Source organism: Haliotis rubra, unplaced genomic scaffold, assembly GCF_003918875.1.
Source record: "Haliotis rubra isolate DU_JTF1 unplaced genomic scaffold, ASM391887v1 Scf422, whole genome shotgun sequence".
Taxonomy (NCBI): domain Eukaryota; kingdom Metazoa; phylum Mollusca; class Gastropoda; order Lepetellida; family Haliotidae; genus Haliotis; species Haliotis rubra.
Genome location: NW_025767105.1, coordinates 388032 through 411639, shown reverse-complemented (window position 1 = coordinate 411639; position 23608 = coordinate 388032). Strand labels below are relative to the sequence as shown.

General features: G+C 38.8%; 1 protein-coding gene across 1 annotated transcript; it reads right to left on the bottom strand.

The window, feature by feature from the left end:
- Positions 1 to 176: 176 nt before the first annotated feature.
- On the bottom strand, positions 177 to 22351 carry LOC124288683 (nuclear receptor coactivator 6-like). The gene is made up of 6 exons (XM_046725252.1): positions 22180 to 22351; positions 17117 to 17261; positions 13653 to 16562; positions 7083 to 9752; positions 6706 to 6849; positions 177 to 1449 (listed from the first exon to the last, which is right to left on the bottom strand). The coding sequence occupies exons 2-6, from the start codon at positions 17244 to 17246 to the stop codon at positions 1397 to 1399; spliced, it is 5907 nt and encodes a 1968-aa protein (XP_046581208.1). The 5' UTR covers positions 17247 to 17261; positions 22180 to 22351; the 3' UTR covers positions 177 to 1396.
- Positions 22352 to 23608: the final 1257 nt, after the last annotated feature.

The following is a 23608-nucleotide window of genomic DNA, read 5'->3' as shown; positions in this document are numbered from 1 at the left end:
CAATGAAACTCTGGAAGAAACACTTGCCTTCTCCCAAAATGTACTTTCAAAATCAAGTCACAAAAGAATTGTGACCTGGCAGGACTTAGCAGATGGTGCCTATCCCTCATTACTCTAACCTTAATGGTCTTCAGTCCTTCTATCCTCCTTATCAAAGTATCACAAAGATATAGGTACTTTGTTATGAAATAAGATCTATACTTTATTCACAAATACTGTATATAAAAATAAAAAATATACAGCCTTTCAGTGACGAGAGACTGCAGAGGAAAGCGTCTAAGCCCAAGCTGACAGCCAGCCTAACAAAGAACAGAAAGTCAGCAAATGAGCAGGCAAACTAGATCTGCCAATGAGTAGGTCTGGTAGCTCAACACTAGGTGGCCACTGCAGTTCAAAATCACACTAAAACAGAAACAACAAGACAACATAAGTGATTCTAAAGGATCCTCATTTATGTATGTATTATGTAGAATGATATATACAGTCAGTCAATGTATCTCTATGATTTGTAATCTTTGAAAAAAAATATTAATAATGAAAACTGTACAACAAAGACTAGCAAAACAGTTGTAAATGTAAGCCTCCAATAAAGTCTCTCGAAGAAATCACTCTAGTACCACACATGTTTATTTCATGATATTAACAAGATTTAGTAACTGCAAAAGCCGCGTGAGAGTATGTATGTTACATCACTATGGAAAGGCGTTATATACACACACGAGAAAGATGCTAGAAAACAGTCTTCACACAGTAATGGTAATCTGTTTGAGAGGTGTGTATCTCTCAAAAGTATTACAAATGTCAAATTATGCATTCACATGGCAGTTTGTCAAAAACTATCACATTTTTGTCACGCTCACACAAAAACACGAACAGGGTGTCAAACCCATACACTATGCATGTAAACATTTGGCATGAAGTGTGGTCAAAAGCAAAACATCATCAATAATGGGTTTTGATTGTTAAAAAAAATATCTTTAAATAACAAATAGTTTTGGAAAATTGTACATAATCTACATGTACTAGATAAATCCCCTATGAATTATCAATAGCGATAACCGAGTGAAACCAATAATTAGTCATAATATATACTCTAAATTCTCAAAAAGGGTCTGGGGTCAATATCACTTGAAACAGTCAGGATTTAAGTCTGTACAGAGTTACAGCAAACTTAAATAGTCGGCAATAGATATTTACATTCTGGCTATGTACAACATGCTGATAATTACCACATCGGTTTATGGAATTTCTGGGAAACTGGCATACTTATTATGAGCACTCTCTGAACGAAACAAGTCGTATGAAGTGTTCTACACGGTCATCTGTGACTGGCCTATTTACAATGGACTATGTAAATGAAGTATTCAGTAGTTCGTCTAGGTCTACAGTGAGACTTCTATCTGTGATCACGTGATCGGCGTCGCTTGGCAACTGGTTGTTCAGGGTGATCTGGAAGGAGAAGCAACAAGATCATTGCACAGTCAATCTTCAAATCTAACTAACAGAGCACAAATTCGGCATAATCCTGTAGATTTGATTTTTAAGTTTATGCTTTAGGAGATACATTAAAAATATTCATCATGTTAATCACAAATCAAACAGGAAACTGATTTCATGCCAGAAATATGTCATCCAAACAACAGACAATTTGAGTACTGCTTTTGGCGGGAAGCAAAATAAATTTACATGACTTATATCTCTGCTAATCAAAAGAATTTACGGACAACAACAAAATAACTGATAACTGAACAAAACACTGAAGACATAAATACTCAGTATCATTATGAGTGAGTGAGTGAGTTTAGTTTTACGCCGCACTCAGCAATATTCCAGCTATATGGCGGCAGTCTGTAAATAATCAAGTCTGGACCAGGCAATCCAGTGATCAACAGCATGAGCATCGATCTGCGCAATTGGGAACCGATGACATTTGTCAACCAAGTCAGTGAGCCTGACCACCTGATCCCGTTAGTTGCCTCTTACGACAAGTATGAGTTACTGAAGATCAATTCTAACCCGGATCTTCACGGGTAGTATCATTATTGAAGGGCCACCTTGTTAAGTAGGGTGCCAAACAAGAGCATGTGCCATCAGACATCAATATGTCTTGAGTATGTTGAGCAATATTTATGTTCCTATTACACTGACTGAATGGATGGATGATCATAATAAACTTGAAGAATGGACGACAAGTATTAAAAACACTGTCAAGTTCAAAATTGATGGTAAGGCCAGACCAATTTTATTTCTTGTTTTATGGATCCGCCGGTCATATTTTTCAAGAAAAAAGAGGAAAAAGTTAATTTTCCCAGCTCAAAAAGTAAAATCGGAATGTTTTGGGGGTTTCATTGGTGAAAATGTAAATTTACACAAAAAGGTTTTTTCAGATTGTGTTTTGCCTTATATATATACACTTCAGTAAATTGTCAAAAGTAAAATACTTTTAGTATTTATTTTATTTTATTTTCCCCCTCCTGCCTTTAGGTTTTCTGAGGACAAAAACCAGTAAAACAAGAAATAAAATTGGTCTGGCCTAATGGAAGAAAAACAAATACCAACAAAACACACTTTGTTTCACTCAATGATTGGTTTTGCCCCTGTACATTCAATGCATTACAAGAAATTGTTAATGTGACAACATAATAGTTCATTGCTGATGCAACTGAACGGCACCCTTACATGTTGAAAATGCAAGATCTTCTTCATATATATCTCTCCCTCTCAAATTATCTGTGTGACCCGCAAAAATGATGCTGGGTATAGTAGTGTTGGGAATCGGTTGTGATTTCATAATCGATCATCGGTTACAATCGGATTGGCTCAACCGATCAATCATTGGTTAATAATCGGTTAAATGAAATGACAAGAATAACCTCTGAATAAAACAAGTTACACAAGACCATGTGTTTGGTATTGTCTCAGACTCCTAAAGGTAAGTAAGTTCAGTTCAGAGACAGATGGTTGAATTTGAACAAAGAAGAGAAAAAGAATTTGTTCTTTTATGGTTTATTTTTATTTACCATCAATGCCAGAGATGCCAACCTCAACAATTTTATCATACTAGTGACTACAAATTTTAGCCTAAACTACGCCAATATGTTTCACTAGAAACTCTCTGAAAGTGGAAGAAAATTCATTGAAATTGAAATATATAGACACAAACATATATTTTAAACGACTAAAGTACAAGACAAATATCAATTATGTTCTTGATTTCGACAAATAAATAATCTCTGATCATTTATGAAATCAACTTTCAGGATTTATTTCATATATTTTATGTTTGCAAGTAGATATATATCCAAAATTGACTCTGACATAGCAAAGTAAAAGGGTACTCAAGTTTTAACCTGATTTCACGATAATTCATGTCACAAGGCCTACATGTCATTCGTTTTCAATAACGTTTTAATTTGTTTGTATGTATTGTGTAGTTTCAAATTTTCGTACTGATAGTAATAGACTTAAGAGTATGGGCCAGATTCATATCATGCACGTATAACATGATGATACTTTTCTATTAGACCATTCACTTGATAGTATCACGCGAAATTATGAGTCGATACCTTTGTTTTGCGTATTCCTTTTCGACAAATCGACAAATCGCCTTTGACATGTCAAGTTTTTCCTTCGTTGGGGACCCCTGACATTTCTTCCAAAATCTGAAACACTTCCAAGCGTTGGATCTGCCCTTCCCCGCAAGGGTAGTTGAATATTTCATCGACATCAACCGGTCGTCAGCCGCCATTTTGTTTGGCGCGAAAGCTAACAACAATTATGATTTCACCAAAACTTCGCTTATTTATCTTAACACATTACTGGCAGATCATTATTTATTTAGACTTTTTGTTCCTTTTGTTTATTTTTTATATTCTGCAGCTGGGTTATTATGTATTTAGATACGTCCGTCATGAACAAGGTAAGCAGCTAAGCAGCAGTTGTACGCTCATGGAATGAGGTAAACATGCAAGTCATCGCTGCGCCCGGGTGTGCATGCCAGTTTGTTGTGATCGACAGCTACAATAAATATGACATTAAAGCGAAACAAAATATATACACTGTGTATCCATTTTCAGTCAACTTCACTTCATTTCAAAGTAAGTAGACCCAATATGATTGTGAATTTTGTGAATAATGCGGACCGAAGTTATAATCATTTGTAACTGCCAGTTGTCTTGTGGTCTGAGTTGGGTATTCATTACTGTTTTCGTAAAATTATTAGCGACAATCGATTATGAAATTTTGCAATCGATTGTCAGCGTCGCCGGAAAAGGGTAACCAATCAATTTTCGATTATAATCGATCAGCGGAACACCACTAGGGTATAGTTCAATGTCACTTGCATCCATCTGGTAACAATAGAAGCTGTTGCAGTATCACAATAGAAAGCGGTTCTATGCAACTTGTGAACCAGAGGTAAGTCACATCAAACCTAACTGGAATGTGTTTATCCTCATAAACACAGATGTCTTCCCATCTACTTATTGATGAGCTGTTACGATAAATGTGTTTACAAATCAAAACGAAAAAATTAAAATTAGGAAAACAATCCATGTACAAATTCTGATTAAGGTATCAGTTAAGGAGCTTTATATCCGATGTGATGTTGACACTTATCTTTATTTCAGGAAATACTATTAAACTTGTAACAGCAGTTTGGATTACACTTTGTACTTGGCAAGTAATGAACAGCTTCATGCTAAATAGAAAGACCCTTTAAAATTTCCAAATTGTTTCCATGGAGACACAAGACACTTAGGAGGTAAGCGCTTTGTTTGGAAATTAGATGAATGTTAGACTGAATTGATAGTCTGGAAATTAATCATTTGAAACCTCACGCCACGCGCTCGGCTTCAAATGAAATTTAGAGACTATCAATTCAGTCTAACATTCATCTAATTTCCAAACACGTGAGGTGTGTTTATCACGTGTGTTTATCTCATTCTACCATAACCGATTTAACATCAAACTTCCTCGTTCTGCGGAAGGCACCGCGTAATCCGGCATGGGACGAGAGGTGAATTGAACTCGCCTGTGAAGGGAGTAGTAGGTGCCATTCAGTATTTTTTTTAACATAATATTCTGTCCAAAGAACACAAACTACTGTTTATTCAATGCAATAATGTAACACCTAAGAGCTTGCTTTTTATAATCATAACTCCACACGACCGAAACCAGCCTATTGTTTTGTGTGCCGTGTTACTGTACCCCCCTGGCCACACTATAATGGAATCGTCTGACCTACTTATTTTCTTGGAAGTAGACAGTTACGCAACAGTTTGAAATGGCGGACGAGCCAGTGTTTACATTTTGTGAAAGGTTGAAATTCGAAGTGATAGTGGAAAATACTTGACTGACTGTCGAACCTGAACCCTGCAGAATCGAAGAATACATCCTTTTCTGATCGACCTATGACTCATCAAAGACTGTTGATTTTTATGACCAGTGAGTGTCGATCATGATTTCACGTACGTGCCTCCAACCCGGCATGAGACGAAAGAGTGACAGTGCTGCTTTGTGTACATGCGACTAACTTAGGATTCCTTGGAACATTGTTCTCATCATTTGGGACTGGATTGTGGCCAAGCTTTTCAAAGTGTACAAACATAGTAGTGACAGCCTTGTGGGGAAGGTGGCAGAGGGCGGAATTCTCGAGGTTCAATTTTTGACATTTTGAACGATGCAACGGGACATGATGGAGTATGAGTGGCATAAATTTTGTGTTTCGCCTGACCGTTATCTTGCAAATTTCCCATTCTAAAGGGAAACAATTATACCATTTACCAGGTAGGTAAATGTTTACGAACGTTTTGCCGCACACATAGGGATAGATAGGGATGTATTTTTACAAGGTTTACTGATTTATGTTAGATGTTGTTTGTTTATGTTTGGGGCTGTTTATTGTTATTGAGTTTGAATATGTTTATAATAGAAGGTAATAATTATGATAGTGAGGTTCCCTAATAATTGTGAAGGATAAATCGTATAATTGTATTTTTCAAGTTTTAATAAATGTTTCATCAGCATTTCCATCACGTCTGTTGTGTTGATATTAGTCATGTTGGTGGCCAAGCTGAAGTAGTACGGCAGTGTTGTATACGTGCGCAGTGAAGCGCCGTGAAATCAGACGCATTTTCAATCCAAATTGATACCGTCTTATTCTATTGATTGACCAATCAAATTCTAGCCATGGTCAAGGAAACATACAAATATTTAAATAGCAAAAGGCCTGTCAAGTTGATAAACAATGCATATGCTAAATTTCGTTGAAATACTCTGAGCAGTTTTCAAGTTATGCCTCAGAACAGTATAGGACCAGCAGGAAAGGACCCAGATAAAATATGTCTCGTCTCCCTCAGATGATACATAGACCCCAAAGTATCTATCAATGTAAAATAATTCAAATAAATTTTCCTGCTGAGAAACATGTTTCCCTCCAACATACATTCATCAGGATCACTAGAGCCAGTTAAATCCCAACATTTTGACATGGAGGGAAGATAAGCATTGGAAAGAAAATGTTATGATTCCAGGTGTAAAGAGAGTACATTAATAATCTATTTTTCACTTAAATGCATTACAGTTGAATGTACAGCTATGTCGGCACCAATATATTTTCACAGACTAAACATGCAGCTGACTTAACATGCAGCATACAACAGCAATGGTGTGGTTAGCAGTACCTTTACTAGCAGAAATCTCTACCTTTTTGTCGTGAGGATCTCGTTGACCTTTTCTGAGAGTCAGGAGATTCCTCTTTCTCCTTCTCAACCTTCTGGTCTTTGTTTTCAGTCATTGGTGCTGACTGGCTCCGGGTTCGTCCACGGATGATTGAAATGTCAAAAAAAGCTGGAGCGAGAAGAAGGCACAATTTGAAAATATCTCATGCGAATATGAAATCAGTGATCTTCATTTACAATATCCAACAATGGTCTGAAAAAAACCCTAAAAGGAACATACAATTAAGTATTTCATCATCATCTCAGAAACTGGTGAAACACACTCAAGAATAACTACCAGAAACAAGCCATGTTATACGCCTTATTCATATATTCTCAAAGAGAAATCAAGCTAATACTTACAGTAGGGTTGTGGCTTCTCCGTGCCGGCAACAGGCAAGCTTTTGTTCCGTCTATTGGTGTTGCCCCTTTTTGTAGATAAGTCATCTTCCTTTGATGCACCTGTCCCATCAAGTTTCCTCTCCTGAGTTCCTTCCTTTGGGGACAGCTGCTGTTTGTCCAGATGGCCCAATTTCTCCTGCTGTTTGTCTGATGCAGGCCTATCATTGACTTCCTCTGTGTTCTTCATCTTCTCTTCACCATGAGGATGTCTCCTAGTTTCCCTTGTCCTGGGGCCAGACACAGCAGAGTCTGTTTTTGCTGATGATGCAGCTTCTGAGTTTTGAAAGGCAATTATTGATTTTGCAGTCATCTCAGGAGCATCTGGTCTTGGAGCAGCATCTGTGTCATTTTCTTTGCCATCACTTTCACTGTGAGTTGACTTCCTTTTTCTTGTGATTCTCCTTGTGGGCATGGACTCTGGCTCTGGTTGCAAGACTGGAGGCTGGACAGTGCTGAATTGACCCTTGGATTCAGCCTCCACATCCTCCACATCATCACTAGTCTTACTCATTTTGTCTTCTGCATACATATCTTCTTCTTTTGCTGTTGTATCAGTCCTCATTGATTCAACTGATGGATTTAAGTTTGTTGTTGGTTTTATAAGTAATTCTGCCATCTTCTTGACGGGTTTGGCCTCTTGGTCATTTCCATCCTGTGGTCCTTCTACAGGTTCACTGGAAGGAATATCCAATGGTGAGTCAATGGACAATTCATTGTTTTCATCCTTGTATTCTGTAATGGGTATGTCTGAGTTTTCAGTCTGTAGAGAAACAATTGGTTCAATTAATGGAGGAGTGTCAGAGATGTTAGCTGCCTCTGAACTGCATAGATCTTGAGTTTCATGTTTGGTATCCTTGGGAGAGCACTCTGCAATGGTAGCGTCCTGACTTAAGGCTGTGTCAACCTCCTCTTTGACATCTTTGCTGATGTGTATCCCTTCATTCATCTCAGCATCTTGTGGACTTTGATCAACAGATTCAACATCTGCCCCATCAACAGATGACAATTTTGGCACATCTGAACTATCACTTGGATTTGGCTGTGTGTTGATGATGGGCGCATGAAGCTGCCTTTGAGCACTGCTAGCTACACCTACAGCATCACTACTACCCGCACTTTGCACCGTGGAATGCTGAGAGAGATGCTGCCCATCAGTCAGGGACACACTTTCACCCTGATGCTGAGATTCTCCTGCAGTAGATGCTGCTTCAGACTGGACACAGTTCACAGGAAGAGGAACAGGACAGCTGCCCCCATTACTTGTCCTGATTGGTTCTGTAGTTGTACTATTATGGCTAGCAGCACTGTCATTGAGATCAGATTGGGAGTGTGTTTTGTTCACATCAGTCAAGTCAGACACATCATCTGCAGAAGCAGAAACAGGTTTTGCATATGAGGGATTAGCTTGTGACAAGGGTCCACTATGAGTATTGCACTTGTGGGACATAGACAAAGGCACTAACTGATCAGCCATGTTGGTCTGTTGATTATCCGACATCACTGCAGAGTCTGTCAGGTCTGGATGCTGACTAGGAGGGATGCCATCAACAACATTTGCTTGAGAAGCTGCTACTGCGTTACTATCAAACAGCTGGTTTTCTGACGGGGATGAATATGTGCCGTGAGGTGTGGAATGCTGTTGGGGGCTGGAGTAGAAGTTCCTGTCTGCTACTGATGATTGTTGGTTAACAGAGCCAGCCATATGAGATCCTGATTGCCCATCAACGGACATAAAAGTTTGTGACACAGATGCTGATACTGGCATGCCAGTAGTAGAGTTCACTGAGACAGCACCTCCACTCAAAGTGTTCTGCTGTAGGTTGGGCAAGTTGGATGGCATACTTGATGCTAATGCTGCCTGACTTGTGGGAATACCACCATTTGGACTGCTTCTTGGAACACTCGCTCCAGGCGATCGTGTACCATGAGCAGCCCGTGGTGACTTTTCCCCATTTGGTCCTTGCTTTGATCCACTTGCACCAGGAGACTTGCACGCTCGCATTTGAGGTAGATCTCCCAGAGGTTTAACTAATCTCTGAATAGATTCAGTCAATCGTCTTGGAAGCGGCAAACCTGGTGCATATATGTGGTTAAGCATGTTCACATTCACAGGAGAGGATCGTTTGGAGTACTTGCTGGTGATATTGGATCCTTTCAGTCCATCTGGAGGATGACCACCCTTTAACTGCATGCCTCGAGCACTTGTCTGCATCCCATCAATGTCAGCAATACCAGGGAAAAATTTCTCTGCTGCACTTTTTGGAGATGAAGCCTGACACTTTCCATCACTGTTTGTTAAACACTGCCCTAGCCCGCCAGGGGAGTGGGGCTCTAGCCTCCCGCTCTGAGCAAAACTTTGACTTAGCTCATGCAGATCACTTGTATCTGTATCACATACACTGCTTACAGGCTGGGAGGTTAGCCCAGGATGGTTCAACCACTCAGGGCTATTAGTATTGCACTGAAAATTGGACGTTCTATCTGTGATGTCTCCTGTGGAGAGGGAATTTGGAGGTGTTTGAGTCTTAAGAGTGTCAGCACTGAAAGGTGGGTGGTCACTGCCTTGGTCTACATCTGGCTGGGATGTTGGAGGACTGGAGGTTTGCAATTCACCATCAGCTGATGACAGCCCTAAAGAAAACAAAAGATTTATATAGCATATAAATACACAAAAAGATGCATTTGTGGACAAAGCTTTCACCCTCAAGTTATAATCCGATAAGATTCACATACAGTGCCACTAACCAACAACAACTTGTATAAGTTGGTGTCACTGATAAAGACCAATACAAAATACAGATGGCATATGACAATATTTTCACACTACACAGCAACAATTAGAATTGAAAACAGCTTTCTTTACAAATACCTCATATTCAAACATTTATGAATTAGTCTTTGGAATATTAGTAAAAACTTTCTTATTTATTTCATGAAATGTTGTGTAATCAACACCCTTTTATTAGTCACTATTGATATAGACACATGTTACAATTAACATGATTTACTGAAGTAATAAATGAACGATTATTCATTGTTGAAAAGCCTAGCTCTCTGAATAACTGCAACATATTCTGAAGCTGTAATTAGTATTTTCCTTGCTTGATTTTGAAAACTGAGTGGCACTGAGAACTTTGGTAAGCGAGACATTTGGAGGAAAACCACAAGAACTCAGTATCCAAATCAGTGCTCAAGAATGAATTTTTGTTAGTAGCTGAATGCCACATTCAAGCAATGTACACACTGCTGGGGAGGATCAGACACAACCAACCCAGTCATACAGATGAAGCACCGGCTTCTTTGTTTACATCTTACAACTAGCATAAGTTTCTTGGGACATATTCAAAACCAGAATCTATGAGACATATAAATGTTCTTGTCACAAGCTCTTTTAATATCACAGACTAACACAAATACATTTTCCAAGATGAGCCTGACCCTTTCAGAGCAAGGAGTTGTGTTTCCTGCCTCTGACAGTACAGTTACAGTACGACAAGACACTATATAGGAGGGTAAAGCCTGAAGTGACGGGAGTCGCAGATGCTTATCACATTGGTGAAATCCTCTGGTATGGTTTGGTCAAATTTCGAAACAATCAGGTTGAATCTGGTATTTGAATCCACCAACACAGAGTAAACCCACCAAAGTGGTGAGCATAGTAAAAGCATAGAATGTAATATCTCCAAACATGATTAAAATCTCAGGTTGGCACTCTGTTGCATGAAAGGAGACAGATAAAAGTATCCAGTAATGACATTAGTGCTGCATTAAATGTATGTTATTATAGTATGAAAGAGAATAAATAATTAACATTATCCTTAGATAACTAATGAAGACCGACACATGTGCTAATACTTATAAAGAATAGCCAATCTGGCTGAGGGAATATAAACTACAATTACTTAAAAAACTGCAAAGTGGCTCTGCTTCCAACAGACCTTTGAAAAAAATACCCACTTTGCTGGTGATAAACATGGTGATTAGTTTTGATCACATGGTCTAAGCAGGATATGTGTTGGCAGTCACATTTAGCAGAGCATGGCTCTGACTAGGCCAACAGACCTTTGAATACTTCACCTGCATGTTCTGTTTCTTTCCGATTGTACTAATAAAATATGTAAACTGCTACAGAGGTGTCTACAGAACTTAACTACAACAACCGATCCGTACAGAGCATATAAATAATCACACAGAAATATCCGAGATATATAAAACAGTTTCTCATCTTCACGTTAAATCAAACATGCTTTACTGTCTTTTAAAAAACCTTCACAACACTGAGCATGCAGATGACACTGTATCCATGTACACGAGGTATTAATCATATTTGGTATCTTCAAGATTATTGGAAAATATTTCAAACTATAAACTATAGTAACATAAACTCTTAAATTAGATGACATGCTATCAGTGAGTTTTAATCTTGTTACCACAGAGATTGCATGAATAACATTAACTGTGGTTTTAATGTTCATTGGAAATTTCAGTATTAAGAAATTGCTTGAAAAACAAGGGTAAATAAATTATTAGATTTTCCTACATTTTCAAATATTAGGTGGTGTTTGTATAATTTTTCTAAACAGTTTTAGGAATCTCTTTACAGGAACTGTTTGCAGGTGTGATTCACTTAGCCATGCATTTTAGGTAGCACTTTGTAACTAGTATCTTTAACCACGAAAACAGACAGAGGGAAAATATGATGTAATTTTTTATCTGTTGATATTGAGTCTTATCGTCAGTTACATCATATTTGTCAACGTTATCACTCAGAAAACAGCCAAACTTTATTTTGAAAGATTTGCCTAGCTTTGACTTGATCTATTTTTGCTTAGATAATTTAGGAATCAAATGTATACAAATCCATCACCCGGAAAGCACCACAGTTCTGAACATCAACTAAATACTTGAGCACTGTGAACATTGAGTCTGTGCTGTGAACACTGATATCAACATAAATAAGTTCTTTTCCTGCTTGTTTCTATACCATGTCTCAAGACACTGTTTAATCAAATAAGTCAAATCTCCATTAAAGAAAAGTACTAGGTACATGATACAGGTTACTACTAGTTTCCTTTTTCGGTGGAAATATTTCCTTGAGATAAATGTCAAGAATTGTTACATGTATCCTGTATGTATCACAACCTTACTATCACGACACATGACGGGATAAAATTATGTTAAAACAGAATGACATGGTGTCAATAAATATTCAAAGCTTGAGTGCTGTTAGCCCGAGGCTGAGGTTTGCTAGCCTCCACACACAACTGAGTTGTCTAAATCCAGTAAATTTCATACATTCTGACAAGTGTCAGCATCATCATTTTAGTTGTGCTGGTTCAAGTTCTGACATTTCATGGTATTCTTTTGACCTCTTTCACCACTTTAAAGTGAACAATTCCAAAGTGTTCAAATATTTTCACATTCCATTAAAATAAACAATAAAGCCTCCCTTTTGGTCGTCAAGGCAAATATTGTCCCTGACTGAGTTCTAGCACTAAATGGGGTGGTGGGGTAGCCTAGTGGTTAAAGTGTTGGCTTGTCACGCTGAAGACCCACATGGGTACAATGTGTGAAGCCCATTTCTGGTGTCGCCCGCCGTAATGTTGCTGGAATATTGCTAAAAGCAGCGTAAAACCAAACTCAGTCAGTCAGTCTTAGCACTAAATAATAGGGAAGAGGTGTGACAAGGTCATCACAACAAGTTCGAATAATCATGATTTTTCTATTTGTGAGTCAATATCCTACAGCCTTGAGGATGGATACAGAGCTTTATAAATGCTCATCATCCCATCCATCCATCCATCAGTCCCTCCCTACCTCCCTCACGGCGGTAGATTGGCCATATATATAATTTCAGATCCTTGGCTATTTTCAGTGGAAAGTAGGTCACGGCCAAGGTCAGGAATGGCGGCTGGCACGACACAGGCTTGTTAACAATGAATAAAATATGTAAATTCACTTTAGAAGCTAGGTGCAAGCGTCTTGGAAAGAATGGTGATTATCGTGCTGGCATATGCCATCGATTCTGAGTGTTTTAGTGCATGTCGTTTGTGTACACGATGCAATTAACAAAACATTCTGTAAGTTGGTAATTCGGAGCTGGGAATTTGGTATAGAATATGACAAAATCACAATTATTCAAGCTTCCAATGCACCTATCCCCAAAAGTATGGCTTCGTTTTTGTGACTTACGCCTCACGTTGAAGCTAATTGGCTTGAAATCTTTGTATAGTTTCATGGGGCTGTACAGAGAAGATGATTGAATTAGTTTTGACTTTGTTACACCCCTTATCTTTACATAGCACCTTGAAGACCCTGTCAGTGACAATATATACCTTGACCAACAAGTAATTATTACCAGTTAAAGTATTCTTGTCATTGACTTAGAAAAATGATTTGTCTCGGGGGAAAATATAAACAGGTGTAAAATGTTGAAAAGAAAGAATAACTGGATGCCTGACTAATCATCTTTCTCTGCAAAGAAAACATGTTTGACTACTGATAATTTCAAATCACACATACTATACACACCTTTTGAGTAGGAGAGTTCATTTGAGTTATGAGGATTCCCAATGTCTGCAACAGTCTTTGACTTGGTAGGTGATGAAGAATGCCTATCCAAGTTTTTGTGAACTGAACCATCAGGCAACAAGGGACCATTTTTTAACTTACCAATCCGAGAATTCATTAACAGTTCATAATCAGGTATATGTTTATGACCAGCAAGTGGTTTGGAGTCTTTGGTTGACCACTGCAGCACTGTAACTTGATTGTTTGGGTGGAGATCGCTAGGAGTTTGACCATACATTAGGTTCGTATGATTCTTGATTTGCCCTAAAGAAGCCACTTTTTCGGTTGTAAATGGCATATGTGCCAAGTCACTTTTGTCCTTATGCTGCTGTGGCATGTGGTCATTGTCCATCACATACCCAACAGTCATCTGCTTTGACTCAGGTTTACAGTCTAATAGTTTCTGTGATTTGGACAATTCATCAGAGTCGGCTGGGTGAGTCGATCGAAACTCACTGTCCCCAGGCTCAGAGGGAGTGTCATCAGATCGCTCAGATGAGCTCCCCACCCCTGAGTCATGGTTATACACTTTGCCAGACCCAGAGTCCAGGAAAGAGCCAGCCGAGGTAGGGTTATCAGCTGTAATATCACCTATTATGCCACTGTGGTTTGAATTGTCATCTCCTTCAGACGGCATCTTGTTTTCTGGACTTGCAGACAAACAATTGGAATCTGTGGTTCTGGTGGAAGGGGAATTGAGCAATGAGTCAACTTTAGCACTAGCCTTTGCACTTTGGGCCACACTGAGAACAGCCTCACTAGCTGCAGGAGTACACTGCAACACACTGTCCACAGCTAATGGGGACTTGCTGTCACTATTATGCAGCTCTGCCGAATGAGACACACTTTGTGCTGGTTGGGCCTGTTGCTTTGCTGAAGTCTCCAACAAAGGCTGCCCAAGGGGTCCACTAGGGTATGGTGGCGAGGAGGCCTTACCAGATGCCAGACTGGCTACGGAAGGCCCCGCGGAGTTCAATATTCCCATACCAATTGTAACATTAGCTTGAGACTCAGTTGGGCTTGGCATTGCTGTACTGGACAAAGATGCGGACACACTGACAGCTGTGGATGCACACTGACTAGACTGCTGGGCTTCTGCATAGATCTGTTGTGGTACATTAGCACTTTGTGCTGCTGCTGTTGTTGCTGCTGCTGCTGCTTCTGCACTTGCTGCAGCAACCTCTGCACTTTCCGGTGACCTCTCAGATGGTTGGCAATGCTCCCTTTCAACTGTCCTTTTAGAAACACCAAACACATCACTACTTCCTGCAACAGGCACCTGACCAGTCATGATAGCCAGGGCCTGCACATCCTCACTTGTAACTGTAGCACTTTTCTTGTTTACATGCTTCTTACCCCTGTTCAGAAATACATCATGCACATTCTCTCGATTGGGTTTTGAAGCAGATTTCATGCGTTGAGCTTTGTTTTTCACTTGTGTAACACCACCACCACCTAATTTTGCACTTTTAACAGGGCTCCTGTCCATGGGTTCTAACTGTCCAGTGTATGGGTTAATGATTTTTCCTGCAGTAATTTCGGGTGGAAAAGGATCTGGCTGTTCATGAACAAAACCTTTCTCCTCTATTAAATTTGGTATAGATGGCTCAGATAAAGAGTCCACACCGAGAGGCAAACCCTCGAATGGTGGTTGGGTACCAGACCCCACACTTTCATTAGGATTTAGTCTACTTTCAACATTAAGAGGTGAGATGTTTAACTGAGAGGAGCTCCCCAACACAGGAGCTATAGAGGTTGGAGTAAGCCTCTGATTGGGATTCAATGAGACATTAGGGTCAGCAGGATGACCTGCATTGGTAGAGTCCATTGAGCTCTCAACACGGTCATTGGAGAGCATTGTTGCTGCATCCAGAGCTGGATTCAGAACACTCTGTATAGGTACTTCTCCATCAGAAGGTACAGCTGAAGGCTTGGTTGCTTCCTTAGGCTTTCTTGGACGTCTCCTCTTCTTGGCTGGAGGACCTCCTTCCTGTGGTGGCAGCATCTTGCTGCCAGGCAGGTTGTTGAATCCAGCCACCAAGGGTTCAGTCTGCAACAAATTCACCAGCAAAGGGCTGGAAACACTCACAGCTTTGCCTGGTCTGGGTATGTTATTCACAGTGCTTACACCTGGGTATGGTGGTGGAGGTGGGAGTCTAACATGATTCATGCTGCCCATACTAGGTGGGGCAGTTGGTATTCCAGGTGGAAGGCCCGGGGGAGAAGGATACTTGAGGCCAGGCTGGTGAACTGGGCTCCTGCTTGCGCTAGGAGATGTTGGATAATTTGCACTTGGTGATGCTGGATATCCTGTAGGGCTCCTCCCTGGTGGAAAGTTATACATTGATGTTTGGCTGGTGACTGTTGCCGTGGTACCAGGCGATGTGCTAATAACATTGTTCGCCCGGAACGGGATCGGCTCACTTGATGTTGCAACCACATTTGGAGATTTAAACACACCATTACCTGGTCCAGGCTGCGACTGGTTTATGATAGTATCAAACAAAGAGGTCCCTTGCCTCAGGTAATCAGCAATATTCTTTCTAGTCACTTCAACATTGCTTGGTCCAGGTGAGTTCAACTCATCAGAACTTTGTAACCCAGTATCAAACACGGACACAGCAGGCTGCCCGGACCTCACCTCGGCTGTGCGTAGAATAAGCTCTGTTCTCTCATTATTACGTCCCGCGATAGTAAGAGAAACAACTTGATCACCCTGAATCTGAACAGCCAAGACACCAAGCTCACGCAGTGCTGCATTGCCTTGCTGTGCTAGCTGCTTGAGTCTTAAAGCTGCCTCTTTTGGTATGTTGAAAGTCACTCGTACACTATTCCATGGTTCAACCTTCTTAAGGATAAGCTTGTGCATATCTGAAAAAGAGAGCAACAGGTGACACACTGATGGTCCTGACAGCACAACAGAAACTACAAGAAAGTCAAGCCATGACTAGGAAGTGGAAAGACATTTATCATGTTAGATGTATTGACAATCTCTCAAGTTTACTGACTATCATTTGATATTGATGTCATACATGTTTGGATGGGCAAAGTGTGTGGACTTTGACTTAACATAGAATGCAAACCAGGGCTCGATTTAAGAGACGTTAACCTACTTGCACCAGGTGCAACCTAAGATAAAAATCAAGTTGCACCAGCCAAATTCCAGTTGCACTGCTTTTACTGCAATATGTAATGAAAGAAATATGCTATTGAATTATTCAAAGTTTAGAAGAAAAAATGAGCTGACATAATTATGCTTGTAATGTAAAGATTTATTGTTGGTATATTTCTCAAAAAATGACTTGCACCTGGTGCAAGTTAGACAAATAACTAGGTTGCACTTTGTAATATTGGGTTGCACCAGTGCAAGTAACAAAGCACTAAATCGAGCCCTGCAAACTGATCAACTACAGAATTTATCTTACCCGTCAGCAGGAGATCTTTTAAGCTCCGCCGGAACTTCTCCAGGCGACTGTGAAGCTGTGGGTCATCAAAGTCCCCTTCACAGGTCAGCACTGTCTCGATGTAGTCCTCCTGCGGACCCATCTCCAACATCCATTGAACACCCACCTGTAACATTACCACATCCATCATTAGAACCAGAGCAACATGTTAACATATTCTTACAGCAATCTTAGAAAGAGCAGTCCTAGTTTACAGTGTAAGTAAAAATTCCTCTTTACATTCAATTAGTCAAAAGAACACCAGTTTTTCAAATGGACAGGGTAAAGATAGAACACTTTGACAGATATGGATGCTAAAGTAGAAAATAAGGAATGGTGAAAACCTTCCATCCAATATCGTAGCCAGTTTTATCAAACCAAGACATAGATGTGGCCAATATCAAAAGTTGACTGGCATCTCACATACATGTATATAATTTCAGAAGCTTACTAGATTGACCGAAAAATTGTTGAACTTGAGAAGGAACTTGGTCTAGGAAGAAGTATTTTCCTCCCTAAACACTGCTATCTTACATAACCTGCTATCTACATAAATTGTAGACTAGCTGGATGTGACTAATGTTAGTTTTGAGTGATGTTGTGTTACTATACACTTTACCTCAAATTGCAGTTTGTTGTGCAATAATGCATCAAATGCAAACATAATAATTTTTAATCTAACTTGAACTAGATACTAATAATATGGTGATGGACTATCATCAGTCAAACTTGAGTGTTCAATAAAACTTAAACAATATGTAAAAACAGGAGTGAGTGAAAGTGAGATTAGTTTTACGCTGATTTAGCAATATTCCAGCAATAACAAGGAGAGGGACACCAGAAATGGGCTTCACACCTTGTACCCATGTGGGGAAGAACCCTGGTCTTTGGCGCGACGATAAATTTTTTAAACCATTAGACTATCCCACTGTCCCATGAAGTAGAGGAAATAGCAAAAAACATTTTCTATATCACGAGACAAATATTCTATTCATACTACACATTTAAATGATGAATGCTTACATAACAATTAAAGAATTCAGTAGTACCTACTTGACCTTTGATATATACATATATTTAACCAAGAATGAGTGAGTATTGTTTTCTGCAACATTCCAGCAATATCACGACAAGGGACACCAGAAATGGGCTTCATTGTGAAGAGTGAACGCTTTAACCACTAGGCTACTCCACCGCATTATCGCTTCAAGAAACCTACCACTTATTAAAGAATATCAATCACCATTATACTATTATTATAACAGTTACTTGTTAAATGTTTAAAGACTTAAGAGGGGTTATGAGTAGTGAGATCTACTGCTTTAAAGTTTGAATCTAGAGATGCTGTTAACATTAACATTCGGGTCATACCAAAAGCCATGCTCAATTTCATACACTGATAAATGTGGAATACTAAAAACAATTTTAATTGTTGCCATCACTAAATAGATATGTTACATTTGATATCAAGTGGAGTATTCTTTGCCTTTTCCAATATTGGAAACAGTTGGATTTAGCCAAATATGTCCACATGGTAACCTTGATTCATTCTGTCGCAGTACAGACATCTCACAGCATTTTATCAGGTTGGACAACAGGCCATGGTGAAGTTGCTTAAATATTTCAAAATCAATTAATATTCAGAAGGCAAAAATGCACTTTCCTATATGTCTGTATATCTTTACACAAGACCAGACGCTCCATTTAGCACTGCCAGCCTTGTATCACTGTTTCCCAAGAGAAATCACAAATCATGCACATGAGAGGGTTGCTTTCTGACTTATCCCCTTTCATTGTAGGTCTGACTTGTGTCCAGGTGGTTTCATAGTGACGAGAAGATATTAGTCATAAAGAATTGAGTGGTATCATGTATTAGAATCAATAGAATAATCACCCAAGACAAGGTAGATATCATGTTTGTGAATGATTTGTGATTTCACTTCAGAAACAGTGAGTGAGTGAGTTAATATTTAATGTCACATTGGCAATGTTTAAGCCATATTGTGATGATTCAGAAACAGTGTTACAAGGTGAGCGATATAAAGATATAAAGGACAATGCAATTTCTGACATTCTGCACATTAATGGCTTTGAAAATATTTAAGCAACTACACAAGGCCCTGTGGACAGGAAAGGCAGTCTCACAGGAAACATGACATATCATAGTCAAGAGTAACTTCCCTTTGACAAAAAGTAATTTGCCTTGTACACCTATGTTTTTTCCAAAAAAGGCAAGTAGAAAAAGTAATGTGTAAGCAACTACACATCTTTGCATCTACTATATGCTATTTACTCCCTGGTTTATACAAGTCATACTGTCCTTAGTCACAAAAACCAAGTACTGACCTTATGATGTAACACACTAGTGTAAAATATTCTAGAAAAACTTTTCAAGTGCTAGCTACCTTTTGTGAGAGATGAGAATTTGGATTGATAACAGAATTTAAGAATGTCATTACATACAAAATATTGTTTAGGGATAGTAAATCTGGCACAATGTTTCATATTCCAAAATCAGTATACATGTATTTGCATACAAAAACACATTTTCATGAGAACCTCTATTCACCACTAATGATATTTTCTAATTTTCCCCATCCAACATGTGGCATAATTAGGTATCAGGTCGGGAACATGTTTGGGACCATCATGTGATAATGGGATCCACGCAGGTTTGAAATTCCTACAAGACTTAGCACATCATGAATGTTGTTTGCACAGGTATAAAATTGGGATTATATAACACTTATTAGCTATTTACTGGGCACTTTGCACTGCTCATATGTCAATGAATTGTTGATACTATCATTAATCACAGATGGAGTCACACCAGCCTTATATGGTATTAAAGAGAATTATATGTAATACAAACATAATCTCAAGGTTTCCTATCAACAATATCTTTTGCTGAAGTTTTCCACACAGAAACAAAAAGGTAATAATGATCAATGTGTAGGTGCACAAATAGTTAGGAATATAATATACCCTTCATAAATACAACACTATGCCCTACATATGTAAATGACAAGGCTTTATGTTAAATATAATTTATCATTAATTCAAACTTTGTAATGAATTGTGTACATTATTGAACAATAAACTGCAAATAGTATAACTAACTCTTTAAGAAAAAAGAGACAAAAAGGCCAAACATAATATCTAAACTTAAATTGGAGAGAAAGCATATGATATTGTAATATCTAAAGTGGCTCATTTGTTATCAGCAGCAATGTTTCCATTCAGGATACCCAACATGCTAAGCACTGTTTGTATTAAAACATTACCTCAGACATGAATTGGGTTTGGTTGGCAAAAAGCCAAATACAGGAGATTTTCACAACATTGAATTTGATTCTTGAAATAAATCGGGGGGAAAAAAAAAGTAGTTGACTGATATGTAATTCAATTATTTGTTTTCACAAAATTATACATACACATCATTGTCAACACAACACATATAATATCTTGTATTCTAAAGAGCATGATAAATTGAAGTAAATCATGTCGGTATCATGTAAGAATTCAAAACATTCCTGTATGACTCTCATTTGAATTTATATATGTTGTCACTAGTTTGCATCAATGACCTGCTACAAAGTTGCTTTTTACCTGACAGTAAGTGGTATTACACATGAAAATGTCTACTGTCCTTTCTGTATTTAGCAGTATTGGGGTGAGAATTTTAATTTCATAATAAAAATAACACATGTAAATTGGATTTTGAAACAATTAAGCAAGAACCACTGAAAAATCAGTCATACGGAATCATTATTGATGACAAAATATTGACATCACAAAAAAAGACAGAACTGACCTATATATCAGTTTTCATCAAAATACTTTTGAAACACTGTCATGAGATAATAGCCAAGGTAGAAGCAATCAAAATATTAGGATTTATCCAAACAAACCCTATTCTCCACAGCAGTAAACATGTATTCATGATAATTTTGAAAACGAAATATGCAAGTGTATGCACCAGAATTTACTTACTACAAATTGCCAACACATCTGGGACATACATTAACAAATATTAAAATACTTTAAATTTAATATGGTAATCCAGAAACGAACATATAATGAACAGAGAACTTTTGCCACTAATATGCATATGAATGTAGAAATATGGACCCCCTAAGCAACATACTTCCTGTCAGCCAGTTGTATATTTGATTACCCTAAAATTGCATTACTTGTTCATGTGTAGTTGTAACAAAGTGTGACCCAAGAAAGACAAATATGTTACATGCCATTTCACAAATAAAACTAAAACCCAAAAACGTTTTGAGGATTACCATCATGACCTCTACACCAGTGACATAGTAGGCTCCACTTTCAGTTGTCAAAGAATGAACAAATAAGCATTACTTTCCCCTGAACTGACCTCTATCATCGCTTTTTAAAAATCAGTTCTGTTGTACACTCGTTACTTAATTTCTCCGAAAGCGGTGATGAAACGTCAAAATTCAGGCCCATGACCTGGATAAAAGGCCATTTTTCTTGACATGAAACATCCAATGTAAACAATCTTTGCAGGTAGAAAATGAGAACACCAAGTTTACAAGGTAATGGACGACAACAATATCCTAGTGCAAACAGTACTGTTAACAAGAAATCCCAATTAAGTTCAACGTTAGAGAATTCTACAGGGGGTGACAAGCATTCGGCTTTCCTTCGCTTCGATATTTTGAGGTGGGGACGTGCTCAATTTACACTGGTTACGGACTTCACCATGCGGCGAATTTCACCGGCATGGATCGATCGGAGATGCAATCAAAAACCGACGGCAATTTTAAAACAAATGAAGTTTAGACATATAGAATTTGTTGCAGTTTGAAAATATGGAGAAATTACTCAATTTGATAGGTATATAGAAGCGATTTTCCTGTCGTCCTCGCTGGCAAATCGAAAATCGGGTCTGCAAAACCCCTCGGAAACGATTAAAGTTCGATGAATAAATCGTATCTTGGGGTACTGAATTGGTGTCAAGGTTGCAAATCAAGGTTTAATTGACTTTGCTTGTTTGTTGCTGGGATCATCTTTACCTGCAAAGGTGTCAAATCTGTCCTAGAAATGTCCCTCTATCACGAATGCCATGGAACAATAACAAGTGCCGCCATTTGCATTGGTATCAAAACGCATGCGCAATTGCCTGCGGAATTCTGGGAGAGAAACCAGCCGAAGATGGCGTGCAGAGCGGGAACGCTCGACAAGTTCAAGATCTGTAAACATTCTGAACAAATAAAAAGACAATGTTAATCCACTAATTTTCCACATCATTACTAAGGCCAAATGTACAATCATGATGAATTTCAACGTCAAGAACCAAATCGGATAGTAAAAGTAGATTTGGTAATATTGTGAAAACATTTAGATGTGCAACATGAGAGGCACTTATGAGGCGAGCAGACAGGTCAGCTGAGAGACAGTGTGGCGGTGCCCAGCGAGGTAGCGTAACCCTCTAGCCAACCGGTTCGGACCCGTATCACTTCCCTACCGGAGATTCTATCGGCCCCGACACCTATGCAATGCAATGCTGTCATGCAAAATAATATATTGCACGATACGCAATGATTAAAGAAGACAATGCAGTAAAAACAATCGGGATCTTACAACGACAAAATGCAGCCATTCTGCAGTAGATGACATATCAGCTAGACCATTATGAGATATGATGCTTTATTTTTCACAGTAAATGCATTTGGAGAACATAACCCACATATTTTGAGTATTACTCAACTGAAAAATTTTGGCAGTTTTCAGAATACGTTGATTTGTTTCAAACTAGAAAGTTTTAAGACATTTATCTTCGAATCATGTTTTTGGACATATATATATATTCCGTGCAGTGCGTGTTGCGTCACTCAGCCATTTCTATTTCTTGTGTTTCTGGTAAAGATATCTTTTTTAAACAGTCAGGTGTTTTATGATCGCTCATGTGATTAAACAGATACCAACGAATGTTTCTTAGGTGTCTAAAACCCTTATATCAGGATACAATAATAGCCTGCAGCAATCAAACTATACTCAAACGGATCCAGAGGGGGTGCGCACCCCCCCCCCCCTTGTCCTGAAAGTGTATTAAATGACTTTTGAAACTCTCGTGAAAATGGGTGTGCACCACCCCCAACCCCCTTTCTCAAAAAGCTGTATCCACTCCCGATACTAACGCCATTTAATGATTTGTCAATGGTGTTATAAAGCTCCGACCGCAAGGATATTTAGCAGTGCCTACTTTGGTTAACATGCTACTAATACCGTTTTCAGGCCAAGCCAAATTAGCGACCGTGCACAGTTATGCCACAGCGGAGGCTATATGTGTTGAGGTGATCGATCGACTCCGCGTTCACCCAGGAAGACCTTGCAACCTCCACAGGAGTATCTCAAGGTGGGAATTCCGAGCAATTAACATAATCTGATAGATATAGATAGTATGAACTCGGGTTATCATGAGCACTTTAATGTTCATGGACA

Coding starts and splice junctions, on each gene's coding strand:
- LOC124288683 (XM_046725252.1), bottom strand. CDS start 17,246: ATGTTGGAGATGGGTCCGCAGGAGGACTACATCGAGACAGTGCTGACC. Junction 6,850..7,082: donor GGAGAAGCCACAACCCTACT/GTAAGTATTAGC, acceptor TTCTCGCTCCAG/CTTTTTTTGACATTTCAATC. Junction 1,450..6,705: donor GAGATCCTCACGACAAAAAG/GTAGAGATTTCT, acceptor TTCTCCTTCCAG/ATCACCCTGAACAACCAGTT.